The sequence below is a fragment of the Chiloscyllium punctatum genome, chromosome 46, assembly GCF_047496795.1.
Source record: "Chiloscyllium punctatum isolate Juve2018m chromosome 46, sChiPun1.3, whole genome shotgun sequence".
In the NCBI taxonomy this organism is placed as follows: Eukaryota; Metazoa; Chordata; class Chondrichthyes; order Orectolobiformes; family Hemiscylliidae; genus Chiloscyllium; species Chiloscyllium punctatum.
This window is the reverse complement of record NC_092784.1, coordinates 50,631,766-50,659,724: the sequence shown is the minus strand read 5'-3', so window position 1 is coordinate 50,659,724 and position 27,959 is coordinate 50,631,766. Positions and strand designations below refer to the sequence as shown.

The 27,959-nt window shown below is 45.4% G+C and overlaps 1 protein-coding gene across 1 annotated transcript; it reads left to right on the top strand.

Moving 5' to 3' along the window:
* The first annotated feature begins 1,821 nt into the window (after positions 1-1,821).
* Positions 1,822-27,959, top strand: LOC140468039 (G-protein-signaling modulator 2). The gene is made up of 4 exons (XM_072564210.1): positions 1,822-2,259; positions 18,875-19,013; positions 25,279-25,422; positions 27,551-27,959. The coding sequence occupies exons 1-4, from the start codon at positions 2,119-2,121 to the stop codon at positions 27,559-27,561; spliced, it is 435 nt and encodes a 144-aa protein (XP_072420311.1). The 5' UTR covers positions 1,822-2,118; the 3' UTR covers positions 27,562-27,959.

Sequence of the window (27,959 nt, the reverse complement as noted above, 5' to 3'; positions counted from 1 at the left end):
GAAGAGGGCTGCAGGATCTTTCAGAAAGACTTAGCAACTGGAGGAGATTGGAGAGTCTACAACTCTGGGAAAGATCCAATCCTTTCTTCACTGCTTTGGGATTAAAAATCTTTTACTCAACAGCTATCAGCCAGAATGGGCAGGATTCTAGTGCTCAATGAAAATACTCTGTTGGATCTTCAATCTCTAGACAGAATCTGCAGGATCACTCTACAAAGTGAGAGGCCAGTGAAATCAGTAAATGTAAACACTTCACACAGAAGCTCCATCAACCCTTGTTCCCCCCTATTTCAGACCAACTTTCACAAATCTCAAATCGGTCCATTTTATTCACAAAATAGACCATTCTTAAGCCTTCATTTGATTGTGCCCTGCTAAATTCAGTTATGTGGCAGGATGGGTCGTAATGTGATGCTAGCATTGGGCAGGCCTGATTAATCTGCTCTCTTTGTCTTCACTCAAATTGCAATCCATTCAGAAAATGGCGTCACAAAGGCCATGGTAAGGGAAGAGTGACCATCCAAAGAGGATACCCAGGTTGCCATGGCAACATGCTGCAGCCTGGAGCTGTGACTGGTCAAAGTCAAGACTCCAACTCTCTCTCCATTCCATGCTGACCAGGAATCTCTCCTACTGTTAGCGCCTCCCTTTGGTGGGTGTTGGAAGGATTTCCAAGTTGATAATCAACTACGTGATGAACACACCTTCTTTGACTGAGATTCAAATCCAGAACTCCAAGCTCAGAGGTAGGGACACTACCTGCTCTCCTCCAAGCAGAGGAGGACTCATCCTTTTGAGTCAGATATTTACAACGTGCTATAGAAGATGGATACCTTGACGTCTCTGTTTCTTTCTTCCCCTGTTTGATTGTTCATAGAATCCCTACAGTGTGGAAAACAGGCCACCTAGCCCATCGAGTCCACACTGACCATCAAAGAGGAGCATCCCACCCGGCCTCAATCCCTGCATTCCCCATGGTCAATCCACCTAGCCTACACGCTATGGGCAATTCAACACACGTCTGTCTGCAATAGGCAAATTTAGCAAAAGTAATGGCCTCTTTGCTTGTTGCGTTCTTTTTATATTTAAACTTCTGACTAAAAGGGACCTGACAGCTCGAGAGATCTACCTTCCTCAATAGGCAAATGAGAAACAAACTTCTTCATTAGTGAATGAATGAATGCCTTGTAACTGACAGAGGATGTTACAGAACGTACAGCACAAAGGGAGGCCATTCGGTCCCACTGGTCTATGCTATAGTTAATGCTGCATGCAACCTTTTCTTTCATCCCCTCTTTGACTCTTCCGATCAGCATAATCTTGTATTCCTTCCTTCCTTGTCAGTACATCTGTCCGTCTAGTATCAATACCATTCACCTTGACCACTCCCTGTGCATGCAAGTTCTACATTTCAACCACACTCAGGGTAAAGGGCTTTTCTCCTGAATATCCACTGACTATCTTATTCTTATTGCTCTTTGTTTCCCTCTGTATAATACTCTCTCATACTCTATATCCAGTAGATCACTCCTGATCTCTCTCTCTCTCTCTGAGAGAAAAGCAGCCCAGCCTGTTGAATCTTTCCTGAGAGTAATAACCTCTCAGTTTAACAATTCCAAAAAAATCCCCTTCAGCACTTTTTCTTTAGAAAATGGAAATCAAAATTGTGTGCACTGTACTCCGTGATGCTGGTCTAACTCGGTATAGGCTGTTTATTAATATGTGTCTGAAAGAATTAATCACTCTTTTAGCTCATCAATTGTGCGTTGGAGATAAGCTGCCTGTCAGATTAAACATATTGGGTGTTTACCTCACGCTTGCTATATAGGCTGCAGCATTGCGTTGGAGAGGATCGCAGGATTTGTAAACCTGAACCAGGGTGGATTTTTTAATGCAATGAGCTAAGACTGAGAGTTGCGGGATCTGACTAGCTCTGCCCTGCATCTGTGATTGTGGTGTTTGAGCTGGTGGAACGGGGTGAGCAGGAGATGAGTGAGATCCCCTGAACGACGATGAGCATCTATTGAGCAGAGCGCGGTTGAAGAGTTGGACGGGATATCGTGAGCAAGTGCTGATCAAGCCTTCTCCGCTGTAAGCTGTGACCAGTCCCTCTCAACAATGAGTCAAGGCGGTAAGCTGCTTCAGCAGAGCTCGCCCACCAGTGATCTCAACAGCCCCGACGCAGGTAGGCCCGATACGGGGACAGACTGCAAGGAGGAAATGCTTGAGGAATTGTCCAGTGCCATTGATACTGAGCTGGTAAGTGCCTCAATTGGTGTCACTCGTTTCTCTGTTCAATCTGTTGCATATCAGAAAGAAATCAGAAAGAAGGTAGACCATATCCCTCTTGAGCCCACTCCGTCATTCAATAAACACCATTGCTGCTCCTCAACATCTACTCAGGTTCCCTACTCTATCCCTGCATCCTTTCACTTCCTCAATGCCTACGAATCATAGAGTCAAAGAGATGGACAGCACGGAAACAGACCCTTCGGTCCACTCCGACCAGATATCCTAAATTCATCTAGTCCCCGTTTGCCAGCATTTGGCCCACATTCCTCTAAACCCTTCGTAATCATATACCCGCCCAGATGCCTTTTAAATGTTGTAATTGCACCAGCGTCCACCACTTCCTCTGGCAGCTCATTCCATACACGTACCATCCTCTGTGTGAAAAGGTTGCCCCTTAGGTCCCTTTTAGATTCTTCCCCCTCACCCTAACAGACCCCACCACCAAGGATATATTTCCCTCCCCTCCCCTATCAGTGTTCCGGAAAGACCACTCCCTCCGTAACTCCTCTCGTCAGGTCCACACCCCCCCACCAACCCAACCTCCACTCCCGGCACCTTCCCCTGCAACCGCAAGAAATGCAAAACTTGCGCCCACACCTCCCCCCTCACTTCCCTCCAAGGCCCAAAGGGATCCTTCCGTATCCATCACAAGTGCACCTCCACACACATCATTTACTGCATCCGCTGCACCCGATGTGGCCTCCTCTATATTGGGGAGACAGGCCACCTACTTGTGAAACGTTTCAGAGAACACCTCTGGGACACCCACACCAACCAACCCAACCGCCCCGTGGCGGAACACTTTAACGCCCCCTCCCAATCCGCCAAGGACATGCAGGTCCTTGGCCTCCTCCATCGCCAGACCATGGCAACATGACGCCTGGAGGAAGAGCGCCTCATCTTCTGCCTAGGAACCCTCCAACCACACGGGATGAATGTAGATTTCTCCAGCTTCCTCATTTTCCCTCCCCCCACCTTGTCTCAGTCCCAACCCTCGGACTCAGCACCGCCTTCTTGACCTGCAATCTTCTTCCCAACCTCTCCGCCCCCACCCCCTCTCCCTATCACCCTCACCCTCACCTCCTTCCACCTATCGCATTTCCAATGCCCCTCCCCCAAGTCCCTCCTCCCTACCTTTTATCTTAGCCTGCTTGGCACACCCTCCTCATTCCTGAAGAAGGGCTTATGCCCAAAACGTCGATTCACCTGCTCCTTGGGTGCTGCCTGACCTGCTGCGCTTTTCCAGCAACACATTTTTCAGCTCTGATCTCCAGCATCTGCAGTCCTCACTTTCTCCCTCTCACCCTAAACCTATTTCAGTGGCTCTTGGACAGGTGTATGGAAGGGTATATATGTTAGTCTGATCTTAGAGAAAGATAAAAGGTTGGCACAACATCAAGGGTCGAAGGGCCTGGAGTATGCAGTACTATTCTATGTTCTATGCCCTCTAGTTCTGGACTCCCCCACCCCAGGCAAAAATCCTTGGTTCTTTACCCTATCCATGCCCCTCGTGATTTTATAAACCTCTATAAGGCCACCTCCCAAACCCCAAAGCTCCAGGGAAAACAGCCCAGCCTATTCAGACTTTCCCTATAGCTCAAACCCTTCAAACCTAGTAAATCTTTTCTGAACCCTCTCAGAACAAAGAGACCTTGGAGTGCAGGTTCATTGCTCCTTGAAAATGGAGTCGCAAGATGGCGTTTAGTATACTTTCCTTTATTGGTCAGAGTATTGAGTACAGGAGTTGGGAGATCATGTTGCAGCTGTATAGGACATTGGTTAGGCCACTGTTGGAATATTGCATGCAATTCTGGTCTCCTTCCTATCGGAAAGATGTTGTGAAACATGAAAGGGTTCAGAAAAGATTGACAAGGATGTTGCCATGGTTGGAGGATTTGAGCTAAAGAGAGTAGTTGAATAGGCTGGGGCTGTTTTCCCTGGAGCATCAGAGGCTGAGAGGTGACCATATAGAGGTTTATAAAATCATGAGGGGCATGGATAGGATAAATAGACAAGGTCTTTTCCCTGGGGTCGGGGAGTCCAGAACTAGAGGGCATAGGTTTAGGGTGAGAGGGGCAAGATGTAAAAGAGACCCAAGGGTCAACGTTTTCATGCAGAGGGTGGTACATGTATGGAATGAGCTGCTAGAGGAAGTGGTGGAGGCTGGTACAATTGCAACATTTAAGAGGCTTTTGGATGGTGTATATGAATAAGAAGGGTTTGGAGGGATATGGGCCGGGTGCTGGCAAATGGGACTAGATTGAGTTGGGATATCTAGTTGGCATGGACGGCTTGGACCGAAGGGTCTGTTTCCATGCTGTACATCTCTCTGACCTAACCTACACATCTTTGAACACCGTGGGCAATTTAGCATGGCTGATTCACCTAACCTGCACATCTTGGATTGTGGGAGGAAACCCACACAGACAGGTGGAGAAATGTCTGTGTGAAGTTTGCACAGTCACCCGTGGCTGGAATCGAGCCCAGGAAAGATGATTGGACAGACTGGGATTGATTTCCTTATCGAAGAGGGGATTGAGAGGGGACATAATTGAGATGTGCAAAACTGTGATGGACTTTGATAGAGTAGACATGAATGAACTTTTCCCCCTGATGGACAGCTCAATGACCTGGGGCATACATTTTCAGGGAAAGGGCAGAAGATTTAGAAAAATGTTTTCACCCAGAGGATTGTGGGAGTTGAAACTCGCTACCAATAAGCGTGGTCGAGGCAGAAATGCTCATAACATTGAAGAAGTATTCAGGTGTGCAATCCAAGTTATGATTATATTAGATTCCTTACAGTGTGGAATCAGACCCTTCGGCCCAACAAGTCCACACTGAACCGTCGAAGCACATCCACCCAGACCCATTCCCCTACACCTAATACTACAGGCAATTTAGCATGGCCAATTCACCTAACCTGCACATCTTTGGACTGTGGGAGGAAACTCACACAGACACGGGGAGAATGTGCAAACTCCACACAGTCAGTCGCCTGAGGCAGGAATTGAACCCAGGTCTCTGGCGCTGTGAGGCAACAGTGCTAACCACTGAGCCACTGTGCCACCCTACTATGGGCCAAATACTTGAACATAGAATTAGAATGATTAGGTAGTTGTTTTTGATTGGCATGGACGTGATGGATCGAAGGGCCTTTATTTGTGCTGTCAATCTCTATGACTCTATAATGGGATAACTCCTGTACTGCAGAAGTGGTATAACTGTATAACTCCTGTTTCGGGTTCACAAATCCTTTTCACCTAAGTTGCAATTATTAAAATTTTAAAATGTAGTGTTCGTTCTGGAAATTTGGTTTTGCTTTTCATCTTCAAGATGATCTACATTCAATCCCCTTTGCTCTGGAAGATCCTGAGAATGTGTCTGCCCCCCCTCTCCCCTTCCTGGTGTCTCCCTCAAGTGGCCCTCCCTCAGACACGAACCATACACATTACACATTCTGTCCTGTTTGTCTTTTGGGTAAATCTCTGTCAGCAGGCCTCTCCCAGTCCTTTAACAATCCCTCATGGGAAGACGATTAAGCGACCATATAACCTTGTGATACAAATTCCTGTGTGACTCAATTTCATGGCGGATAAAGATATCTTAAAATGGCATTTGTTTTCATCAGGATAAAATGAGGGCAATTTCAGAATTATTAAGCTCCTACTGATAAGTCAATTGTCTAAATATGATAAGGACACCAAAAAACAGGGCCAACTGCATTCATTCTGTTAATGCAATGTTCTATCGCTCTCCTTTTCGGGCCTAACCCAGATTTAACCGTTCATCACCTTGTCCAAAGTTACAAATCACACAACACCAGGTTATAGTCCAACAGGTTTAATTGGAAGCACTAGCTTTCGGAGTGTCGCTCCTTCGTCAGATGGTAAAGGAGCAGCGCTCCAAAAGCTAGTTCTTCCAATTAAACCCATTGGACTATAACCTGGTATTGTGTGATTTTTAACTTTGTACACCCTAGTCCAACACCGGCATCTCCAAATCATCACCTTGTCCAAACATTTGTCACTCTTTGACTTATAGGGATGGAAATCTGCTGCCCTTGCCTGGTCTGGCTCACATGTGACTCCAGCCTGACTCAATCTGGCTGACTCTTAACCGTTCTCTGAAATGACTGAGGAAGCCAGTCAGTTTAAAGGCAGTTAGGGGTGGGTAACAAATGCTGGCCTTGGCAGCGATGCCCACTTCCTATGAAAGAATAAATAAAATGGGTCTGTATCTTTTGGGGATCTCTTGTAGCTCTTTGGTGATTAATCCTGACCAGTTAAGTTTTTGTATACCTGCCTTCCCAAATGCAAAGCAAATATTAATGGCTTACTTTTCTCTATTGGGCCAAGTCTAGAAATGATGTCTGTTTAAGCATTTTAAATTCTGTTAGGAGGTCTGCTGTGTCCCAATTCAACGAGGAAATATGCTTTTGACCTTCCCATGCTCTGATGAAGACTCAAAACGTTAGCTTGCTTTCTCTCCATGGATGCTACCTGACCCGCTGAGATTTCCAGCATTTTTTGTTTTCAGTAAACAGAAGCAGTTAGGTGGTGTTTGCAGACCTTTATGGACTCCATGTTTTAAGTGTACATAATGTTGTGACTCTGCCAGGCGGATAGTCTGCTTTGGATTCATAAGTCAAAGAGTGTTGCTGGAAAAGCACAGCCAGTCAGGCAGCATCCGAGGAGCAGGAGAGTCGATGTTTCGGGCATTAGCCCTTCATCAGGACCTGATGAAGGGTTAATGCCTGAAACATCCACTCTCCTGCTCCTTGGATGCTGCCTGACCGGCTGTGCTTTTCCAGCACCAAACTCTTCAATTCTAATCACCAGCATCTGCAGTCCTCACTTTCTCCTTGGATTCATAAATTGCATGCACAGAAATCAGTTGGCTTACTGTAATGTCTGCTTCATAACTTATTATGTCTTCTACTGTTTTAAATGAAATGAAGTTGATCAGTCACTCATGAGAATTGATTGTGCTTGAACAGTCAATAAGCAAGTTAATCTACAGGTGAAACACATGGTGAACAATGCTAAATCAAATTATATGAGATTGGACAAAGTATGACAAAGTCTTTCCTTGTTACAGCATTGGAGAATATTCAAAACACAGCTTGCTGGTTAGCAGGCAAATCCTGATTGAGAGTCCAGTTTAACTCACTTGAAGAAAACAAGTGATCGGGTACGTGCAGGGTCAATAGTAAGCAAGGGAAGGTCAAAAACATGTTGTCAGAACATCCACAGAAGTTCCGAGTTAAACTAGGACACAGCAGACCTCTTAACAGAAATTAAAACACTTAAAGAGCTATGGTTTCTAGATGTAGTTGTGCCCTACATGGAACAGCAAGCCATTAATATTTGCTTTGTATTTGAGAAGGCAGGTCTACATATACTTTACATATCAGGATTAATAGCCTATGAGCTAAAAGATCCCCAAAAGATATTCACCGCATTAAAAGACCAATTCAAAGTCTGATTTAAATTTCCATAATCAAAGACTAGAATTCGTGTCATTTAAACAGGAGTGTATAGAAGCTGTAGACCCAAATGCAGAGGGGAGTGCTCGTTCTGTGATTTGTTTTTTTCAGATGGGCAGTTGGTGAACAGATTGTTGAGGTGATAATTGCACCTACCCTCAGGGCAGCTTCCCAGAGAGATATGCTATGGTTATTGGAGGCTGAATTTAGTACAAAGTAATCTTCACAGGCCGACAAATATAGAACAGTACAGCACAGTGGCAGGCCCTTGAACCCTCCATGTCTGTGCTGACCATGATGCCATTCTAGTCGAACCCGCTCTGCCTGCACATCGTCTGTATCCCTCTAGTCCCTGCCTGTCCACGGGTCTGTCCAAATTGCTCTTAAATGTTGCTATCCCCTGGCACCTCCCCTGGCAATGTGTTCCTGGCAGCTTACCACCCTCTGTATAAATAAAAGGTGACCTCATGCATCTCCTTTAAACTTGCCCCCTCTCACTTTTAACCTATGGCCCTGAGTACTTGACATTTCCAGTCTGGGAGAAAGAAACTTACTTGTATGAAGTTGATGGTTGACACAAACACTAGAGTGCCCAAAGACAGCAGGAGATGTGACGGGTGAGGGCTTTCAATCAATTTGGAAAGGCAAGCAACAGAGAAGGCCATTGGCAGAGACAGTGGGTGGCACGGTAGCTCAATGGTTAACACTGTTGCCTCACAGCACCAGGGTCTCAGGTTGGATTCCAGCTTCGGGTGACTGTCAGTGTGGAGTTTGCCCATTCTCCCCGTGTCTGTGTGGGTTTGCTCCCACAGTCCAAAGATGTGCAGGTCAGGTGAATTGGCCATGGTAAATTGCCCATAGCATTAGGTGTATTAGTCAGAGGGAAATGGGCCTGGGTGGGTTACTCTTTAGAGGGTTGGTGTGGACTGGTTGGGCCGAAGGGCCTGTTTCCACACTGTAGGGAATCTAATCTAATCAGTGCATAAGAGCAAATAAGCAATGAAGAGCAATGCACTGACCCCCATCGGAGTGCGCACCAGGAGTGTCTGTAAACTGCAATAAAGCCCAGGATCTCTCCAGAGGTGTCCACGTGAAGTGATTGACAGACCAGAATCTGATGATGATGTTGAGACAGAATGGTGAACATGTCTCACGCTCAGTCACATGGGAAACCTCAATATCATCGCAACGTCTGAAATGTTCCCACAATTTCAAATGCTCTGTCCCCAGAAAACGGATGACTGTATGTTTTTGGCTGACTGATGCAAGAGCATGTCGTAACACATTATTTCCCCCCCGCCAACCCAAACTCAAAAGAATGTGGGGCGGCACGGTGGCTCAGAGGTTAGCACTGCTGCCTCCCAGGAACCCAGGTTGGATTCCACCCTCAGGTGACTGTGCAGAGTTTGCACGTACTCCCGGAGTCTGTGGGGGTTTCCTGTGGGTACTCTGTTTTTTTTATTATTATTTAGATTGATTAGCCATGGGAAATGCGGGACTGCAGAGGTGGGATGGGTCTGGGTGGAACCATCTTCAGAGGATTAGTGTGGACTCAATGGGCTGAATGGCCTGCTTCCAAAGTGTCCTGGGATTCTAACTCTAAGGGACACCATAATGAAATGTGCGAGCATAAAATTTTCAACATGCAATAGCTCACCAATTCCTTTTGCAGAACCAATTAATGAGGTCATAGATGCTGTACATTGACCAGGTCAGAAACTATTAGACGAGTAATTTCAGGCTTTAGCAGCATATCCTTACCTCACACAAGTTGGACATTCTTTTGGAAAGGAAGGTGTTGTGGACTTTACCTTGAAGAGAGTTCACATTGAAAGCTGTGAATACAAAATGCTGTGACCCTGCCTGAACATTGGTCTACCTTGAATGCAGTGGAACATTGGCCTTTGTTTTGAAGGTAAGTGTATTACAAAGAATCATTGAATCCCTGCAGTGTGGAAACAGCCCCTATGGCACACCAAGTCCACACTGACTCCCACCAGGATCCATTCCCCTACCCTATTATTCTACATTCCCCCTGACTAATGCACCTAATGCCCACATCCCTGAACACTATGGGCAATTTAGCATGGCCAATTCACCTGACCTGAACATTGTGGATTGTGGGAGGAAACCCACTCAGATATGGGGAGAATATGCAAACTCCACACAGACAGTTTGCCCCAGGCTGGAATCGAACCCGGGTCCCTGGCACTGTGAGGCAGCAGTGCTAACCACTGAGGCACCGTGCCACCCAGGATGGTAATGAAGTGACAATCACGTAAACTCTGCACCATAGGGGGAATGCTGAAGACCGCGGAGCAGGAGCGGACTATTCGACCACTTGAGTCTGCTGGACCGTTCTGTAAGGTCATGGTCGGTTTGGTGGTGATCTCTGCTCCACTTTCAGCTCTGCAACTGCCTCGATTATCACAAACCCGATCGAGTGCAGCCCTGAATACATTCTGTGAACTCATTGCCACTGCTTTTTGGGGAAGAGAGTCTCACAGAGTCTAAGAGACAAAATTCATCTGCACCGCCATCTCAAATGAAGACCTCCTACTTTTTAAACTGTGGCTCCTAGATCTGTGCTCTCACACACAATGCAACATCTCCTCTGCACCCATCTTGTCAAGGATCTTATATGATGAGTACCTCATTCTTAACTCCAATGAGTAAAGGTCCAACCTGCTTAACTTTTTGACAAAATCTTTCATTCAGAAATCAGTTGAATGGATTGTCTCTGAGCTGCCTTTGAACGCAATTCAAGTAAAACACGGCATGGTGGCACAGTGGTTAGCACTGCTACCTCACAACGCCAGAGACCTGGGTTCAATTCCTGACTCAGGCGACTGACTGTGGGGAGTTTGCACATTCTCCCAGTGTCTGCGTGGGTTTCCTCCGGGTGCTCCGGTTTCCCCCCACAGTCCAAAGATGTGCAGGTCAGGTGAATTGGCCATGGTAAATTGCGAAAGTGTTAGGTAACGGGTAGTTGTAGGGGGATGGGTGGGTTGCGCTTCGGCGGGGTGGTGTGGACTTGTTGGGCCGAAGGGCCTGTTTCCACACTGTAAGTAATCTAATCTAATCTAGCCTATCTACAGCATGCTCGCGAGATCAAATGATAGTATTCAACAGAGAGTTACTCTGGACACAGGTTCTTAGATTAGATTCCCAACAATAGACAATAGACAATAGGTGCAGGAGTAGGCCATTCTGCCCTTTGAGCCTGCACCACCATTCAATATGATCATGGCTGATCATCCTTAATCAGTATCCTGTTCCTGCCTTATCTCCATAACCCTTGATTCCACTATCCTTGAGAGCTCTATCCAACTCTTTCTTAAATGAATCCAGAGACTGGGCCTCCACTACCCTCTGGGCAGAGCATTCCACACAGCCACCACTCTCTGGGTGAAGAAGTTTCTCCTCATCTCTGTCCTAAATGGTCTACCCCGTATTTTTAAGCTGTGTCCTATGGTTCGGCACTCACCCACCAGCAGAAACATGTTTCCTGCCTCCAGAGTGTCCAATCCTTTAATAATCTTATATGTCTCAATCAGATCCCCTCTCAGTCTTCTAAACTCAAGGGTATACAAGCCCAGTCGCTTCAGTCTTTCAGCGTAAGGTAGTCCCGCCATTCCAGGAATTGACCTCGTGAACCTACGCTGCACTCCCTCAATAGCCAGAATGTCTTTCCTCAAATTTGGAGACTAGAACTACACACAGTATTCCAGGTGTGGTCTCACCAGGGCCCTGTACAGCTGCGGAAGACCCTCTTTGCTTCTATACTCAATACCTCTTGTTATGAAGGCCAGCATGCTATTAGCCTTCTTCACTACCTGCTGTACCTGCATGCTTACCTTCATTGACTGGTGTACAAGAACACCCAGATCTCTTTGTACTGCCCCTTTACCTAAATTGATTCAATTTAGGTAGAAATCTGCCTTCCTATTCTTGCCACCAAAGTGGATAACCATACATTTATCCACATTAAACTGCATCTGCCATGTATCTGACCACTCACCTAACCTGTCCAGGTCACCCTGTAATCTCCTAACATCTTCCTCACATTTCACCTGCCACCCAGCTTAGTATCGTCAGCAAATTTGCTAATGTTATTACTAATACCATCTTCTATATCATTAACATATATTGTAAAAAGCTGCAGTCCCAGCACTGATCCCTGCGGTACTCCACTGGTCACTGCCTGCCATTCCGAAATGGAGCCGTTTATCACTACTCTGTTTCCTGTCAGCCAACCAACGTTCAATCCAAGTTAGTACCTTGCCCCCAATACCATGCACCCTAATTTTGCTCACTAACCTCCTATTTGGGACTTTATCAAAAGCTTTTTGAAAGTCCAGGTACACTACATCTACTGGATCTCCCTCATCCATCATCAGAGTTACATCCTCAAAAAATTCCAGAAGATTAGTCAAGCATGATTTCCCCTTCATAAATCTATGCTGACTCTGACCTATCCTGTCACTACTATCCAGATGTGTCGTAATTTCATCCTTTATAATAGACTCCAGCATCTTTCCCACCACTGAGGTCAGACTAACTGCTCTATAATTTCCTGTTTTCTCTCTCCCACCTTTCTTAAAAAGTGGTACAACATTAGCCACCCTCAAATCCGCAGGAACTGATCCCAAATCTATCGAACTCTGGTAAAATAATCACCAATGCATCCACAGGCCCTTCGGCCCAACCAGTCCACACTGACCCTCGAAAGAGGAACCCACCCAGAGACATCCCCTAACTAAGGCACCTAACACTATGGGCAATTTAGCATGGCCAATCCACCCTGACCTGCACATCTTTGGACTGTGGGAGGAAACCGGAGCACCCCCACACAGACACGTGGAGAACGTGCAAACTCCACACAGACAGTCGCCTGATGCTGGAATCGAACCAGGTCCCTGGCAGTGTGAGACAGCAGTGCTAACCACTGAGCCACCGTGCAACCCCTAATTATAGCTCAGATTCTGAACAGGGGGAGAGGAGAGGGGTCTGGGCTGTCCATAGCCCCCACAGAGCAGGGAGTTATTGTATAATGAGCATGTACATGTTCGTGATAATGTATAATGCATAATGTAACACTGAGGTCAGTTGACATATGCTATTGAGACTCAGAGGACAGGATAGAGTAACCAGTAAAAGTAGTCGTCATAGACCTACCAGACCATAGAACTGTTCTCTCACTACAGAGAGACAGAGAGAGATGACTGATAGTGGTTCAACCTGAAGGTCACCATTCCTCAAGAGAAGGAGAATCCTTCAGGCTAACTTCAGTCGGTTCAGGTATTGAACCACTGGAGAGCTGTATGACAGACTGTTATTTTGTAAAGGTTTGATGGAACTCCAGAAGTGTCAGATATTCATCAACCTTAGATTAAGCAGAGACACCGCTGTAACGTAGAATCCCTACAGTGTGGAAAGATGCCATTCAGCCCATCAGTAAAACTGTCAGCTCGATTTTCATCAAAAGCCAATCAGGAGGTCATGGTGTGACGGTGAATGTCAGCTCAGTGTTCAGTTGTGGAAGTTTAACTGTGATGCCTAGTTAGATCTACCACCATGACAATAAACCTAATTCAATTCAATTCAATAGTCCTTAGTCAATAGACAATAGACAATAGGTGCAGGAGTAGGCCATTCTGCCCTTCGAGCCTGCACCACCATTCATTATGATCATGGCTGATCATCGTCAATCAGTATCCTGTTCCTGCCTTATCTCCATAACCCTTGATTCCACTATCCTTGAGAGCTCTATCCAACTCTTTCTTAAATGAATCCAGAGACTGGGCCTCCACTGCCTAGGCAGTATATCTTCATTCTGGCACAGGAACCAAAACTGACCCAATCATTTAACAGTTTCAATGTCATGATCATGACCTTCTGCTGACTTTACAACCCATTGCTATTATCATCAGCTTGTTGAAAGGATACATTATCCAAACACTGAACTTGACTGCTGGGTGGCATGGTAGCTCAGTGGTTAGCACTGCTGCCTCACAGCGCCTGGGACCTGGGTTCGATTCACAGCCTCAGGTAACTGACTGTGTGGAGTGTGCACATTCTCCTTGTGTCTGTGTGGTTTCCTCTGGGTGCTCTGGTTTCCTCCTACAATCCATAGAGATTTATAAAATCATGATGAGGCATGGATAGGGTAAATAGACAAGGTCTTTTGTTCCCCTTGGGGTGGGGGAGTCCAGAACTAGAGGGCATAGGTTTAAGGTTAGAGGGGGGAGTTATCAAAGGAACCTGAGGGGCAACGTTTTCACACAGAGGGTGGTGCATGTATGGAATGAGCTGCCAGAGGAAGTGGTGGAGGCTGGTACAATTACAGCATTGAAAAGGTATCTGGATGGGTATGAATAGAAAGGGTTTGGAGGGATAGGGGTCAAGTGCTGGCAAATGGGACTAGATTGGGTTTGGATATCTGGTCGGCATGGATGAGTTGGACCGAAGAGTCTGTTTCCGTGCTGTACATCTCTATGGTTCTATGACTATACGCAGGTTAGGGTGAATTGGCATGCTAAATTGCCTATAGTGTCCAGGGGTGTGTAGGTTAGGTGCACTAGTCAGGGTAAATAGGGAAATGGGTCTGGATGGGATACTCTCCAGAGAGTCAATGTGACTTGTTGGGCTGAAGGGCCTGTTTCCACACTGTAGGGATTCTGTCTTGTTAAACAGGAAAAAAATGGTGATCATGAAGAATTCCAGTTGGCAGAGTGCCTGGCAACACCCAGTTTACCATAGATCCCTTTTCAAGTAAGATCCAATACTGGTCTCAGGAAGGCTGCAGCACAGAGGCACAAAACTATCACAGGGGCTGAAGGGGTTCCTTTGGAAGGATAGATTGCATGGATATTCCCCACACCGCCCTGAGAATGGCTGAAGGGGAGATTGAGTTTAAGATGGTGCAGATAGAGCTAAAATAGTTCCTCTGGTGGGAGATTCCAGGTCAAGAAGCATAACCCTAACATTGAAACGAGGTTCATTTTTGGGAAAAATGTCTCCGCACAAACACCAGTAGAAATCTTTGACTCCATTCTCCAAAGGAAACTATTCAGGCCCATTGAAAATTCCAAAATGTCCGACGATGAATGGCGCTTGATTCGGTATATTCAAAAAGAAATGTAGGCATCAGCAGGGGTCAATCATGGAACAGGATAGAGGGGCAGAATGGCCAAAGTGCTGATTCTAAGGCAGATGCTTGAGGTTTTGTGACCACCCAGCAGGAAGAGAGAAATAAAGAGGGTGGGAGGAGGGGGCTCTGAAAGACTCAGTAACAGGTAATGGTTTTGGCTACGTCCTTTGGGTTGACCTGCACTTTGAGGTCGAACCAGGCCTGATGGACACTGTCTCATACCCAGCCTTCAATAAACTTCTTTCAGAAATAAAATCAGGGAAATAGAGTATGTGTGTCCATGTGGTTGTCCCTGAGCCTGGGAATGAAGCTGTTACCAGACTTTCGAACAAGCCTCTCAACTGTTAATGTATCTCTCACTCTCTCTCACTCACTCTCTCTCACTCACTCTGCACCTTCTCTGCAGCTGTAACACTGTATTCTGCACTCTGTCCTGTTACCCTGATGCACTTTGTATGGGACAATCTGCCTGTATAGCATGCAAAACAACACTTTTCACTGTATACCGTTACAGTAAATCAATTATAGAATCCTTACAATGCAGAAGCAGGGTATTCGGCCCACTCCAAAAGCATCCAACCCAGATCCACCCCGCCCCACCAATCTTATTCCCTGCAACCCTGCATTTCCCATGGCCAATCTACCTCACCTGTACATCTTTGGACTGTGGGAGGAAACCCACAGGAAGAATTTGCAAACTCCACACAGACAGTCACCTAAGGGTGCTGTAAGGCTGCAGTGCTAGCCACTGTGACATCCAATCAGCTTGGTGGCTCGGTGGCTCAGTGGTTAGCACTGCTGCCTCACAGTGCCAGGGACCCAGGTTCAATTCCCACATCGGGTGACTGTCTGTGTGGAGTTTGCACGTTCTCCCCGTGTCTGCGTGGGTTTTCTCCGGGTGCTCTGGTTTCCTCCCACAGTCCAAAGATGTGCAGGTTAGGGTGGATTGGCCATGCTAAATTGCCTGTAGTGTTAGGGGAATGGGTCTGGGTGGGTTACTCTTTGGAGGGTCAGTGTGGACTTGTTGGGCCAAAGGGCCTGTTTCCATACTGTAGGGAATCTAACCTAATCATCAAAACATGCAGCTTATTAACATGGGGAGACTGTTGAGTGCAGCTAGTACATTGTTCTGATTGACCAAGAAACTCTCTTACTCTTATCACCTGTCTTAAATGGACTTACAGAGACATAATCAACTTGTTTGGCTACTTTATGACATACCTAGAGAGTCTGGACAGACTTGACTTGTTTTCTATAGAGCAGAGAAGGCTGAGGGGGCAACCTGATAGAGGTGTATAAGATCATGAGGGCCGTGGTCAGGATAGATATGAAGCAACTGTTCCCATTAGCATTTTCTGTTTTTGTTTCCGATCTCCCATGTCCACAGTTCTTGGTTTTCGATGGAGCCACAGAGTCACACTGCACAGAAACAGAACCAGTCGGCCCAACCAGTCCATGCTGACCATAATCTCCAAACTAAACTAGACCCACCTGCCTGCTCCTGGTCCGTATCCCTCCAAACCTTTGCTATTCATGAACTTATCCACTTTCAAACTGTTGTCACTCTGGAAGTTCACTGAACACTCGAAACACTCTCTGTGTTAAAAAAAAAATTGCCAGTTATGTCCTTTTTAAATCTTTCTCCTCTACATTTGAAAAGAAGTCCCCAGTCTTGAAAGCCCTTACCCTAGGGAAAACACACCCTGCCATTCACCTTATCTATACTCCTGATGATTTTAATATTAATTTCTGGAATAAGGATATCATTGGCAAGGTCAGAATCGCCCGTCAGTCCCTAATTGCTTTCAAAGGGGCTAGTGATCCATCTTCTTAAACATATTACATGTGGTGTAAGTAGACCCACACCACTGGATGCAGCGGGTTGCTGTCACTGAGCAGCTTGGTCAGCTTCTTTAGCAGGCTAACACATCGCTATAGATCTGGAGTCACGTATAGGCCAGACTGGCTAAGTAAAGGAAAGATGGGTTTTTAGCAACAATCTGTGAACGTTCTCACAGTCAGCATTACTGAGATGAGCTTTCCAATTCTAGATTTTGTGACAATAATATGGATTTAAGAGTTTATTTTGACCTTTTTCTTTGCAAGGCAGAGGTAGAGCATGGTCTACCAGAACCACGAGAGTAAACAGCTTGGGAAGCCTTGTGTTTAAAAGTTGGAACAATAGAAGCAGCCTGGATGGGTGTAGCCAGCTAAGATTTCTATTTTTTTAAATGGTTTTTAGGTTTAGATTCAGGCAGTTGCTGTTATAGACTCATAGAGATGTATAGCACAGAAACAGACTCTTCGGCCCAACTCGTCCATGCCGACCAGATACCCTAAACTAATCCAGTCCCATTTACCAGCAATGGCCCATATCCCTCTAAACCATTCCTGTTCATATACCCATTCAGATGCTTTTTAAACACTGTAATTGTATTAGCCTCCACAACGTCCTCTGGTAGCTCATTCCATGCACGCACCACCCTCTGAGTGAAAAAGTTGCCCCTTGGTCCCTTGTAAATCTTTCCCCTCTCACCCTAAACCTATGCCCTCTAGTTCTGGACTCACCCACCCCAGGGAAAAGACTTTGTATATTTACCCTATCCATGCCCCTCATAATTTTATAAACCTCTATAAGATCGCCCCTCAGCTCCAGGGAAAACAGCCCCAGCCTATTCAGCCTCTCCCTATAGCTGAAACCCTCCAACCCTGTTGTGGGTTTGAAGAAATGGAAGCTATTTTTCTCTCTCTTGATTGCAGCCAAAGGCTAAGGGTTCTCTTCCACAGATTGAATGTGAGACAAAATCTGTTTTTCTTTAATTGCCTTTTTGCCAAAGAGTGTGTTTGTGGGTTGTTAGTAAATTGGAGCAGTTAATCAGTAATTGTTACTGTATCTATTGTTCTGTTAAGTTTTCAAGTAAGTTATTCTAAATTCCTCTTTCTTTGGTAGTATTTTAACTACGGTGTTTAAATAAACTGTATTCTGCTTAACATCACATAGTTTGACCCGTCGCATTGTATCTGGGACCGTCCCATTACATTTGCCTTTAAAATAAGAAAAAGTTAGGGTTCAGGCTACTTTCTTAAAATATTTTGAGGGGGTCTGGTCTGGTCTGGTCCATAACAATCTATTTATTCAATAACTCATTCAAATCCACCTGATGAAGGAGCAGCGCTCTGAAAGCTAGTGCTTCCAAATAAACCTGTTGGACTATAACCTGGCGTCGGGTGATTTTTAACTTTGTCCACCCCAGTCCAACACTGGCCCCTCCACATCAGAATTCAAATCTTGCAGCTGAAAGAGTGGGAATTGAGCCCACTACCTTTAGAGAACTAATCTAATAGCTCCATCTCCCTCTTCCCCTTTTCTGCCACAATCTTCCCTTCATGATCAGAGGATTCTATAGGGTAGACAGTGAAAGTCTTTTTCCTAGGATGATGATGTCAGCATGTACGAGGGGGCATAACTACAAATTGAGGGGTGATAGATTTAAGACAGACATCAGAGGCAGGTTCTTTACGCAGAGAGTGGTAAGGACGTGGAATGTCCGACCTGCTAATGTCGTCAACTCAGCCACATTAGGGAGATTTAAACAATCCTTAGATAAGCACATGGATGATAATGGGATAGTGTAGGGGGGATGAGCTGAGAATAGTTCACAGGTCGGTTCAACATTGAGGGCTGAAGGGCCTGTTCAGCACTGTATTGTTCTATGTTCTAATGCGGACCAAAAAACACAGTTCACCACTGCGACCTTAACACGAGAGAGGAGCGACAGAATGATGTTGACCATGAAGAGTTCTGAAGGCAGCACATTTTGCTCAGTCGTGCCACCTGAGGAGGGCATGAATGGGCCTTATTTGTAATGGAGGTAGTTGGAGGAGGCTGAATGGGCTGGTCCTACCTCAGTATCTCAAACCCTGTGATTTTTCCTCGACAGGAAACCGATCCCAACGAGGCAGAAAACGAAGGGTTTTTCAACATGGTGAGTCATGTTCAAAGGAACCGAATGGATGACCAGCGTTGCAACCTTGGATGGAATGAGACACCCTCTAAAAAACCAATTTTTGACGCAAGTAGTAAGTAGAGTGGGAAAAGGATCTCACTGCCTGTTGTATGTATACCTTGCCTTTAAGAGAGTTCACCTTAAGGACACCATAAAGGGGAATGGTGGAAGGCAGTCCAAGTGACTGGAGGCCAGTGGCTAGCGGTGGACCACAAGGATCAGTACTGGGACCCTTATTGTTCGTTACATACATAAATAATACTGATGAAAATGCTGGGGGGGAATGTTAAGCAAGTTCGCAAATGACACCAAGATTGGTGGGGTGGTTAATTATGAAGAGGATATTTGTAGTTTGCAGGAAGATAGAGATGGGATGTGCAGACCAGTGGCAAAAATGGTATTTAACCCCGAATAGTGCGAGGTGATGCACTTTGGAAGGAGAAACAAGATAAGGGAGTATACAATGAATGGCAGAACATTGGGTGGCTTCGAGAAGCAGAGGGATCTTGGGGTCATTATTCACTGATCCCTTAAGTCAGTAGAATAGGACAATTAAGAAGGCAAATGGGACACTTTCATCAAGCATGGCATAGAGTATAAGAGCAAGGAGGTAATGCTGGAGTTGGACACAGCATTGGTCAGACCACAGCTGGAGTACATTGTGCAGTTCTGGTTGCCTCACTGCAGGAAGGATGTGATAGCACTCGGGGAGGACAGGGGAGGTTCACCAGGATGTTGTCTGGGATGCAGTAACTGAGCTGTAAGGAGAGATTCCAGAGGCTTGGACTTTTTTCTTTAGAGCAGCAAAAGCTGAAAGGGGACATGATTGAGGTGTATAGGATTATGGGGGGAATAGACAGGCTGCATAGGGGAGCAGTAGTTCCCCTTGGTCGACGGGTCAATCCCCAGGGGGTGTAGTTTTAGAATAACGGGCAGGTGACTCAGAGGAAAATTGAGAAAATCTTTTTCATTCAGCCAGTGGTAGGAATTTGGAAAGCAGGGAAGGTAGTGGAAGTGGGAAACCTTGCAACCTTAAAAAAAAAATTAGATGAGCACTTCAAATATGGGGCATGTGCAGGAAATTGGGATTAGCATGCCTTTAATGGTAGTTATGTCAACGCAGACTCAATGGGCTGAAGGGCCTTTTCTGCGCTGTATGACTCTGTGTGGTGTGCATATATAATGCTGTAAGTCTGCCAGATAACCTGCTGTGGGTCAGTTTGCTCTGATGTCTGCTTCATACCTCATACTGTGTTCTACTGTCTTAAATAAACTAACCCACAAAGTTCAAAAGAAAATCATAGAACTATGGACGATGGAAATCAGAAACAAATCAACCGCAGCAGTTCTGGCAGCATCAGGACAGAGAAATGGAGTTAACATTTTTGAGTCCAATGACCCCTTGTCAGAACGGAGTTTAAGAAGGGCGGTAAAGACAAGCCAGGGAACTATAGACCGACGTCAGTGGTGGGCAAGTTGTTGGACGGAATCCTGAGGGACCAGATATACATGTATTTGGAAAGGCAAGGACTGATTAGGGATAGTCCACATGGCTTTGTGCGTGGGAAATCATGTCCAACAAACTTGATTGAGTTTTTTGAAGAAGTAACAAAGAAGATTGATGAGGACAGAGCAGTAGATGTGATCTATATGGGCTTCAGTAAGGCGTTCGACAAGGTTCCCCATGGGAGACTGATTAGCAAGGTTAGATCTCATGGAATACAGGGAGAACTAGCCATTTGGATACAGAACTGGCTCAAAGGTAGAAGACAGAGGGTGGTGGTGGTGGTGGAGGGTTGTTTTTCAGACTGGAGGCCTGTGACCAGTGGAGTGCCACAAGGATCAGTGCTGGGTCCTCTACTTTTTGTCATTTACATAAATGATTTGGATGCGAGCATAAGAGGTACAGTTAGTAAGTTTGCAGATGACACCAAAATTGGAGGTGACAGCGAAGAGGGTTACCTCAGATTACAACAGGATCTGGACCAGATGGGCCAATGGGCTGAGACATGGCAGATGGAGTTTAATTCAGATAAATGCGAGGCGCTGCATTTTGGGAAAGCAAATCTTAGCAGGATTTATACACTTAATGGTAAGGTCCTAGGAAGTGTTGCTGAACAAAGAGATCTTGGAGTACAGGTTCATAGCTCCTTGAAAGTGGAGTTGCAGATAGATAGGATAGTGAAGAAGGCGTTTGGTATGCTTTCCTTTATTGGTCAGAGTATTGAGTACAGGAGTTGGGAGGTCATGTTGCAGCTGTACAGGACATTGGTAGGCCACTATTGGAATATTGAGTGCAATTCTGGTCTCCTTCCTGTCGGAAGGATGTTGTGAAATTTGAAAGGGTTCAAAAAAGATTTACAAGGATGTTGCCAGGGTTGGAGGATCTGAGCTACAGGGAGAGGCTGAACAGGTTGGGGCTGTTTTCCCTGGAACGTCGGAGGTTGAGGGGTGACTTTATAGAGGTTTACAAAATTATGAGGGGCATGGATAAGATAAATGGACAAAGTCTTTTCCCTGGGGGGGGGGGGGAGTCCAGAACTAGAGGGCATAGGTTTAGGGTGAGAGGTGAAAGATATAAAAGAGACCTAAGGGACAACTTTTTCACACAGAGGGTGGTACGTGTATGGAATGAGCTGCCAGAGGATGTGGTGGAGGCTGGTACAAGTACAACATTTAAGAGGCATTTGGATGGGTATCTGAATAGGAAGGGTTTGGAGGGATATGGGCTGGGTGCTGGCAGGTGGGACTAGATTGGGTTGGGATATCTGGTCGGCATGGATGGGTTGGACCGAAGGGTCTCTTTCCTTGCTGTACATCTCTATGACTCTAAGGGTCACTGGACCTGAAACATTAAGTGTGTTTCTCTCCACAGTTGTTGCCAGGCCTGCAGAGTTTCTACAGTAATTTCTGTTTTAATAACCCGCCGGGTTAGCCACTTCCTTAAGAGTAATTATTAGACCATTTTAATTGACGTAACACTGGATGTAGGTTTGCCCACTGACCTGGAAGGTTCATTACCAGACGCTTCATCACCCTACTAGGTAATATCTTCAGTGGGCCTCCGGACGAAGCCTACTAGGATGTTACCTAGTAGAGTGACGAAATGTCTGGAAATGAATCTTCCAGCTCAGCGAGCAAACCTACATCCAGAACTTCAACCTGAGCTACAAATCTTCTCAAAACTGACATAACACTGCCAATGTGACACAGAGAGAATGCTGTCCCCTGGAGTAGACATCAGGGCTGACTTCTGACGTGAGGGTAGATGGGAATATGGAATTTGAAATACAAACAGATAATTGATCTTAGTGAACAGTGGAATGTGCTTTGGGGAAGGGGGGTCGAAATGGAGTACTGCTGCATTTTGTATCTGGGCACTTTGTAGTGAGAGGGAAACATTTAAAAGGGAACTAAGGGACAACTTTTTCACACAGAGGGTGATGCGTGTATGGAATGAGCTGCTAGAGGAAGTGGTGGAGGCTGGTACAATTACAGCATTTAAAAGGCAGCTGGATGGGTATATGAATAGGAAAGGTTAGAGGGATATGGGCCAAGTGCTGGAAAATGGGACTAGATTAGGATATCTGGTTGGCATGGACGAGTCGGACCGAAGGGTTTGTTTTCGTGCTGTATGTCTCTATGACTAAAGGTAGAGTGACTATCGTCCTGCACCCTTTTTAGAGGGAGATGACCTGAGGGTCACCACGTCTCAGGTGAGGGGACAGGTTAGAAAGGAGAATCCTTCATGGTAACCATGATCAGTGGGACGGCACAGTGGCTCAGTGGTTAGCACTGCTGCCTCACAGCACCAGGATCCCAGGTTCGATTCCAGCCTTGGCCGACTGTCTGTGTGGAATTTGCACATTCGCCCTGTGTCTGCGTGGGTTTCCTCCCACGGTCCAAAGATGTGCAGGTTAGGGTAAATTGCACATGATGTTAGGTGCATTAGTCAGAGGGAAATGGGTCTTGGTGGGTTACTCTTCGGAGGGTTGGTGTGGACTTGTTCAGCTGAAGGGCCTGTTTCCACATTGTGGGGAATCTAAGCTAATCAGTGCAGGATTTGAACTCACTCTGTGTGTGTCACTATTGCTGACAAACCAGGGTCCAAACTAAACCCAGCCGTCCCCATCCAGGATGTAGTATTGGGTAGAAAGCATTTGAATGGCATTAGATGTATTGATGACAACACAGTCTCAACTGACCCACCACCCCCACACAGTTTGTCATTTTGTTTCTACCAAAATTATAATTAATACATTAAAAATTGTGAAAATATCATAGAATTATCCTAAATCCGATGTTTTTGTACACCACAACCCAGATCAATCAGAATCTTATTGAATGGTGGAGAAGACTCAAAGAATGACCAACATCTGCCCTCTGAGCCTGTGTTCCTAAAACATTCGACCCTTCTCCCCTCCGGCACCTCACTCCAATTGGGGTCAGTTAGCTGGTTCGCAATCATAGAGCGATGCCAACAGCATGGGTTCAATTCCTGCACCTGGCGAGGGAACCCCGAAGGTCCTACCTCAGCCCCCTCACCAGGGGCACGGTGAGCCTCAGGCTAAACCAGTAGCCGTCATCTCTCACTCTCCTGGAAGGGTTGGGCTATGGCAAAGTCACCTTCACAACTTTAATGCTTATAATAGACACTCCAGGTGTGCAGCCTGAGGGCAAATAATTTGAATTTGAAAATTATAGGAAGTGCAATAAAATTCAGCTTCTCTCCATTCAATGAGTTCCACTCTGAGCTACCAAGACCAGGGTTTGAGACTAGTTGTGCTGTTGAAGCAACAGGGAAGGAGGTTTCCTCTGTCTGTATGTGTCTGTGCATGTTTGTATATGCACATTTGTGTATGTGTGTGCGTGCTGCTTGCTGATCGTTGATCGAAGCACCAGTCACTGAAGCATGGGAGGTGTTGCTTCCTGTTATTGTCCATGAGCTCATGTGTTTGTGTTAATTTGTTTTAACTGGTCCAAGTTCGGCAGAAGAAACGTACTGGACTCGTAAAGTTAATTCTGTTTCTCCCTCCACAGGTGCTGCCAGACCTGCTGAGTCTCTTCAGTACTTGCTATTTCTATTTCAGATTTCCAGCATTCATAGTACAGAGGAAACCTCGATTATCCGAAGGACACAGGCAGGGGGTATTTCGTTCGGTTAATCGAATTCTGGATAACCGAATGCCGGATGACATAGTTCAGCCGAGCATCGGGTCCTTGCGATCTTGCTGAATAATCCGGATATCTGGATAATCATATGCTGGATAATCGAGATTCCTCTGCACTTTGCTTTCATAAGTCATAAACACAATAAGTTGTTTCAATAAATCTAACAATACTGTGCCTGTTCTTACTCCAACCAGCATTATGTGACAGTCAATCAGCTGAATTCATTTCCTAGTCTGGGTAGACAGGGTGGTTAAGAAGATGTTTAGCACTTCATTGCCTTCATTGCTCAGACCTTTGAGTGTAGGAGTTGGGATGTCATGTTGACGTTGTACAGGACATTGATGAGACCTCTTCTGGAATATGGTGTCCAGTTCTGGACACCTTGTTACAGGAAGGATAGATAGGTCCTTGAGTATCAAGGGTTATGGGGAGAAAGTGGGAGAATGGGGTTGAGAAACCTATCAGCCATGATTGAATGGCGGAGCACCCTCGATGGGCTGAATGGCCTAATTTCTGCTGCTATGTCATATGGTCTTGTTATTAAGCTGAAGAGGGTTCAGAAGAGGCTTACCAGGATGTTGCCGGGTATGGAAGGTTTGATTTATAAGGAGAGGCTGGATAGACTGGGACTTTTTTCACTGGAACATAGGCTGAGAGGCAACCTTTTCGAGATTTATAAAATCATAAGATTGTCGATAAGGTTAATGGTAGGTATCTTTTCCCTAGGGTGGGGGATTTCGAGACTAGGGGGCACACTGTAAGGTGAGAGGAGAGAGATTTAAAAAACACAGGAGAGGCAAAACATTTACACATGGGGTGGTTCACGTGTGGAATGAACTTCCAGAGGAAGTGGCGAATACGGGTTCAGTTACAACATTGAAAAGACATTTGGAAAAGTCCATGAATAGGAAAGGTTTGGAGGGAAATGGGCCAGGAGCAGGCAAGTGGGACTAGTTTAGTTTGGAATTATGTTTCGGCATGGACTGGTCGGACCGAAGGGTTTGTTTCCATACTGTATGACTCCATGTCTCATCTCGGACAGAGAGTGTAGTTCACCTGAACAGGGAGATGCCTAAAGTGATGTTTTGGATTTGTTTTCTCTTGGTTTTAATGTGTTTATTGATGTGCCCTGCGTTTAAATGAGTCTCTCGGCTTTTATTTGGCAGAGACCAACTGTGAACGTCCAGTCAACGAACTTCTGGACATGCTCGCTGACAAACAGGGCCAACGTCTGGATGACCAACGAGTAACCTGTGACAATTTACCAGGTCTCCAATTGTCCGAGTGCTACATACAGGCCACTTGTGAAGGCAAGATGAGTTCCTCAATGCAGTGGTACACTTCCAGACATATTGTAACTCACATGTAGTTCTCTCCACGTCTATGAATGAGCACCGGGCCAGATTACAGTTCAGAGTAATTTGAAACAAGATTCTTAAAGTAGCCAACTGAACTCAAGAGAAAACAAAATTCATTCATCCTAATCCACACGCCATGAACAAAGATCACAATCACAAATCCTACTCAGATCATTCAATCTCATGAGAGAAAGCTTCTTTCCACCTCCCCAATTTAAATTAAGCATAACATAGATGTTAGGCCTTATAGAACATAAAACAGAATAGCACAGGAACAGGCCCTTCGGCCCACGGTATTGTGCTGACCATGACACCAAATTAAATTAGTCCCTTCTGTCCACCCTTGGTCCATATCCCTCCACTCCTTGCATATTCATGTGCTTAGCTAAAACCACCTTAAACGCCCCTACTGTATCTTAATCTGAACTTCCAAATGAAGTCCTGTTTAAGTCAGACATTCCTGATGAACAGCTTATGCCTGAAATGTCAACTCTCCTGCTCCTCGGATGCAGCCTGACCTGCTGTGCTTTTCCAGCACTACACTTTTTGATTCCAAATCTACAATGAGTAGCCGAGGAAGACTTACATTTACATAGCATCTGTCATTGTGTGATGTTATTCTAAAACACTTCACAACTTGCGATTGTTCTGTGAGGAGCTCGGCAGCCATTTTGTGCACAGCTGTTGTGGGACAGTTATGTGCTAACAACTATTTTTTGTGACGTTGATTGAGGAATATAAATATACAAGGGAGAACTTCCTTGCTCATCTTTGAAACGTTGCCATGGGATCATTTATATCCACCTGAGATGGCAGGTGGGGTTTCGGTTTAACATCTCGGTCAAAATGTGGCACTTGTGCAGTCAGCTTTCTATCAGCAGTTTAGCACCACAATGAGCTAGAAATCTACATTACCCAGCTTTGATGATATAGGATCTTTGATCTCATTGGTGCTAAAGTAACACTTTAATATGCCAACAAATAACACTTTGTTGACATTTAAGCACTTTGGGCTGAGGCTTTAATCAATCTAAAATTGACAAAGTTAATACTTCTATTTCAAATTAATGCATAAATCGCTCACATTCATTCCCTCCAACATCAGAATGGCACAGTTGCCTCACAAAGACCCGGTTTGATTTCACCCTCAGGTGTCTATGTGGAGTTTGCACATTCGCCCAGTGTCTGCGTGGGTTTCCTCCGGGTACTCCGGTTTCCTCATACAGTCCAAAGATGTGCAGGTTAGGGTGGATTGGCCATGCTAAGTTGCCCATAGAGTCCAGGGATGTGCAGGTTAGGTGGATTAGCTATGGGAAATGGAGGGTTACAGCGATTGGGTGAGATGCTCTTCAGTGGGTTGGTGTGGATGCAATGGGCCAAATGGCCTGCTTCTATCCTGTCGGGATTCTATCATTCTCAGGCAGTCTAGCACTCCCACATTGGAATGTTGTGGTCTGAAGACTTCAGCCCACAACCTTCGGACTTAAAGGTGAGAGTGAAGTACCCGCTGAGCTATAGCGAGCACATAACAACTAGGAATAGGCCATTCAGCCTCTTGCACCTGCTCTGCCGTTTAATATGATCATGGCTTATCTCATCTCAGCCTCAACTCCACTTTCCTTAACCCCTTCAAAGGTTTACTCAATGTCTTGGCATCCACCACACTCTGGGATAGTGAATTCTGCTCATTCACAACCCTTTAAGAGAAGTAATCCTCCCCATCTCTGTTCTAAATCTGCCGCCCCTTATCCTCAAATGATGACCTCTCGTTCTAGATTTCGCCACACGAGGAAACATCCTCTCTACGGCTAGCGACATCTCGACTTTCACTAACTCTGTTGGCATCCGGTCTCACAATTATTTTAGTCATCATACAGCCTCCCTGTTAACCAGACATTAAACAAAAAAATTCTAAATATTGAGCTGTACCGTAAGGTAGATAAAATAACACTACTTTTAATAAAAATGTTCTGTAATTTATTTCTGAAAGTGTTTTACCTATATTTCATAAAACATTAACTTTTTCCCAGTTAACCTACTGTGATGTTCAAATCAATCATTCTGTCCTGTTTTATTTCAGAGATTGAATAAGCCCAGGGCTGGATTCCAGTTGAACCTGATGGAAAATCTATTGACCTGGCTAACCGAGGGTGGGTGAGAAACTACCAGAGGAAAAGCGAATGCTGAATCATTTCCTTCACGTATTAATTTTTGTGGTGACTCTGTGTTTGAAGCAAAGTTCTTTGCTCGCTGTTATGTTTCTTTTGGAGCCTATGATAAAGTGAGGCAGAGACTTAGTTGCTTTAGCCTGGCCTTCCCTCTTGTTAAACTATCACGACATATCCGAATCTCTTTTGAATTGCTTCCAATATGTTCTGAACCAACACGTGATAATACCAGTCATCATTTATTTGTTGTCTTTGAAACAAACTCTGACTGTGTTCTCATTGAAAATGGTGCAAAATATTAATAAAGATGTTTAAATGTTA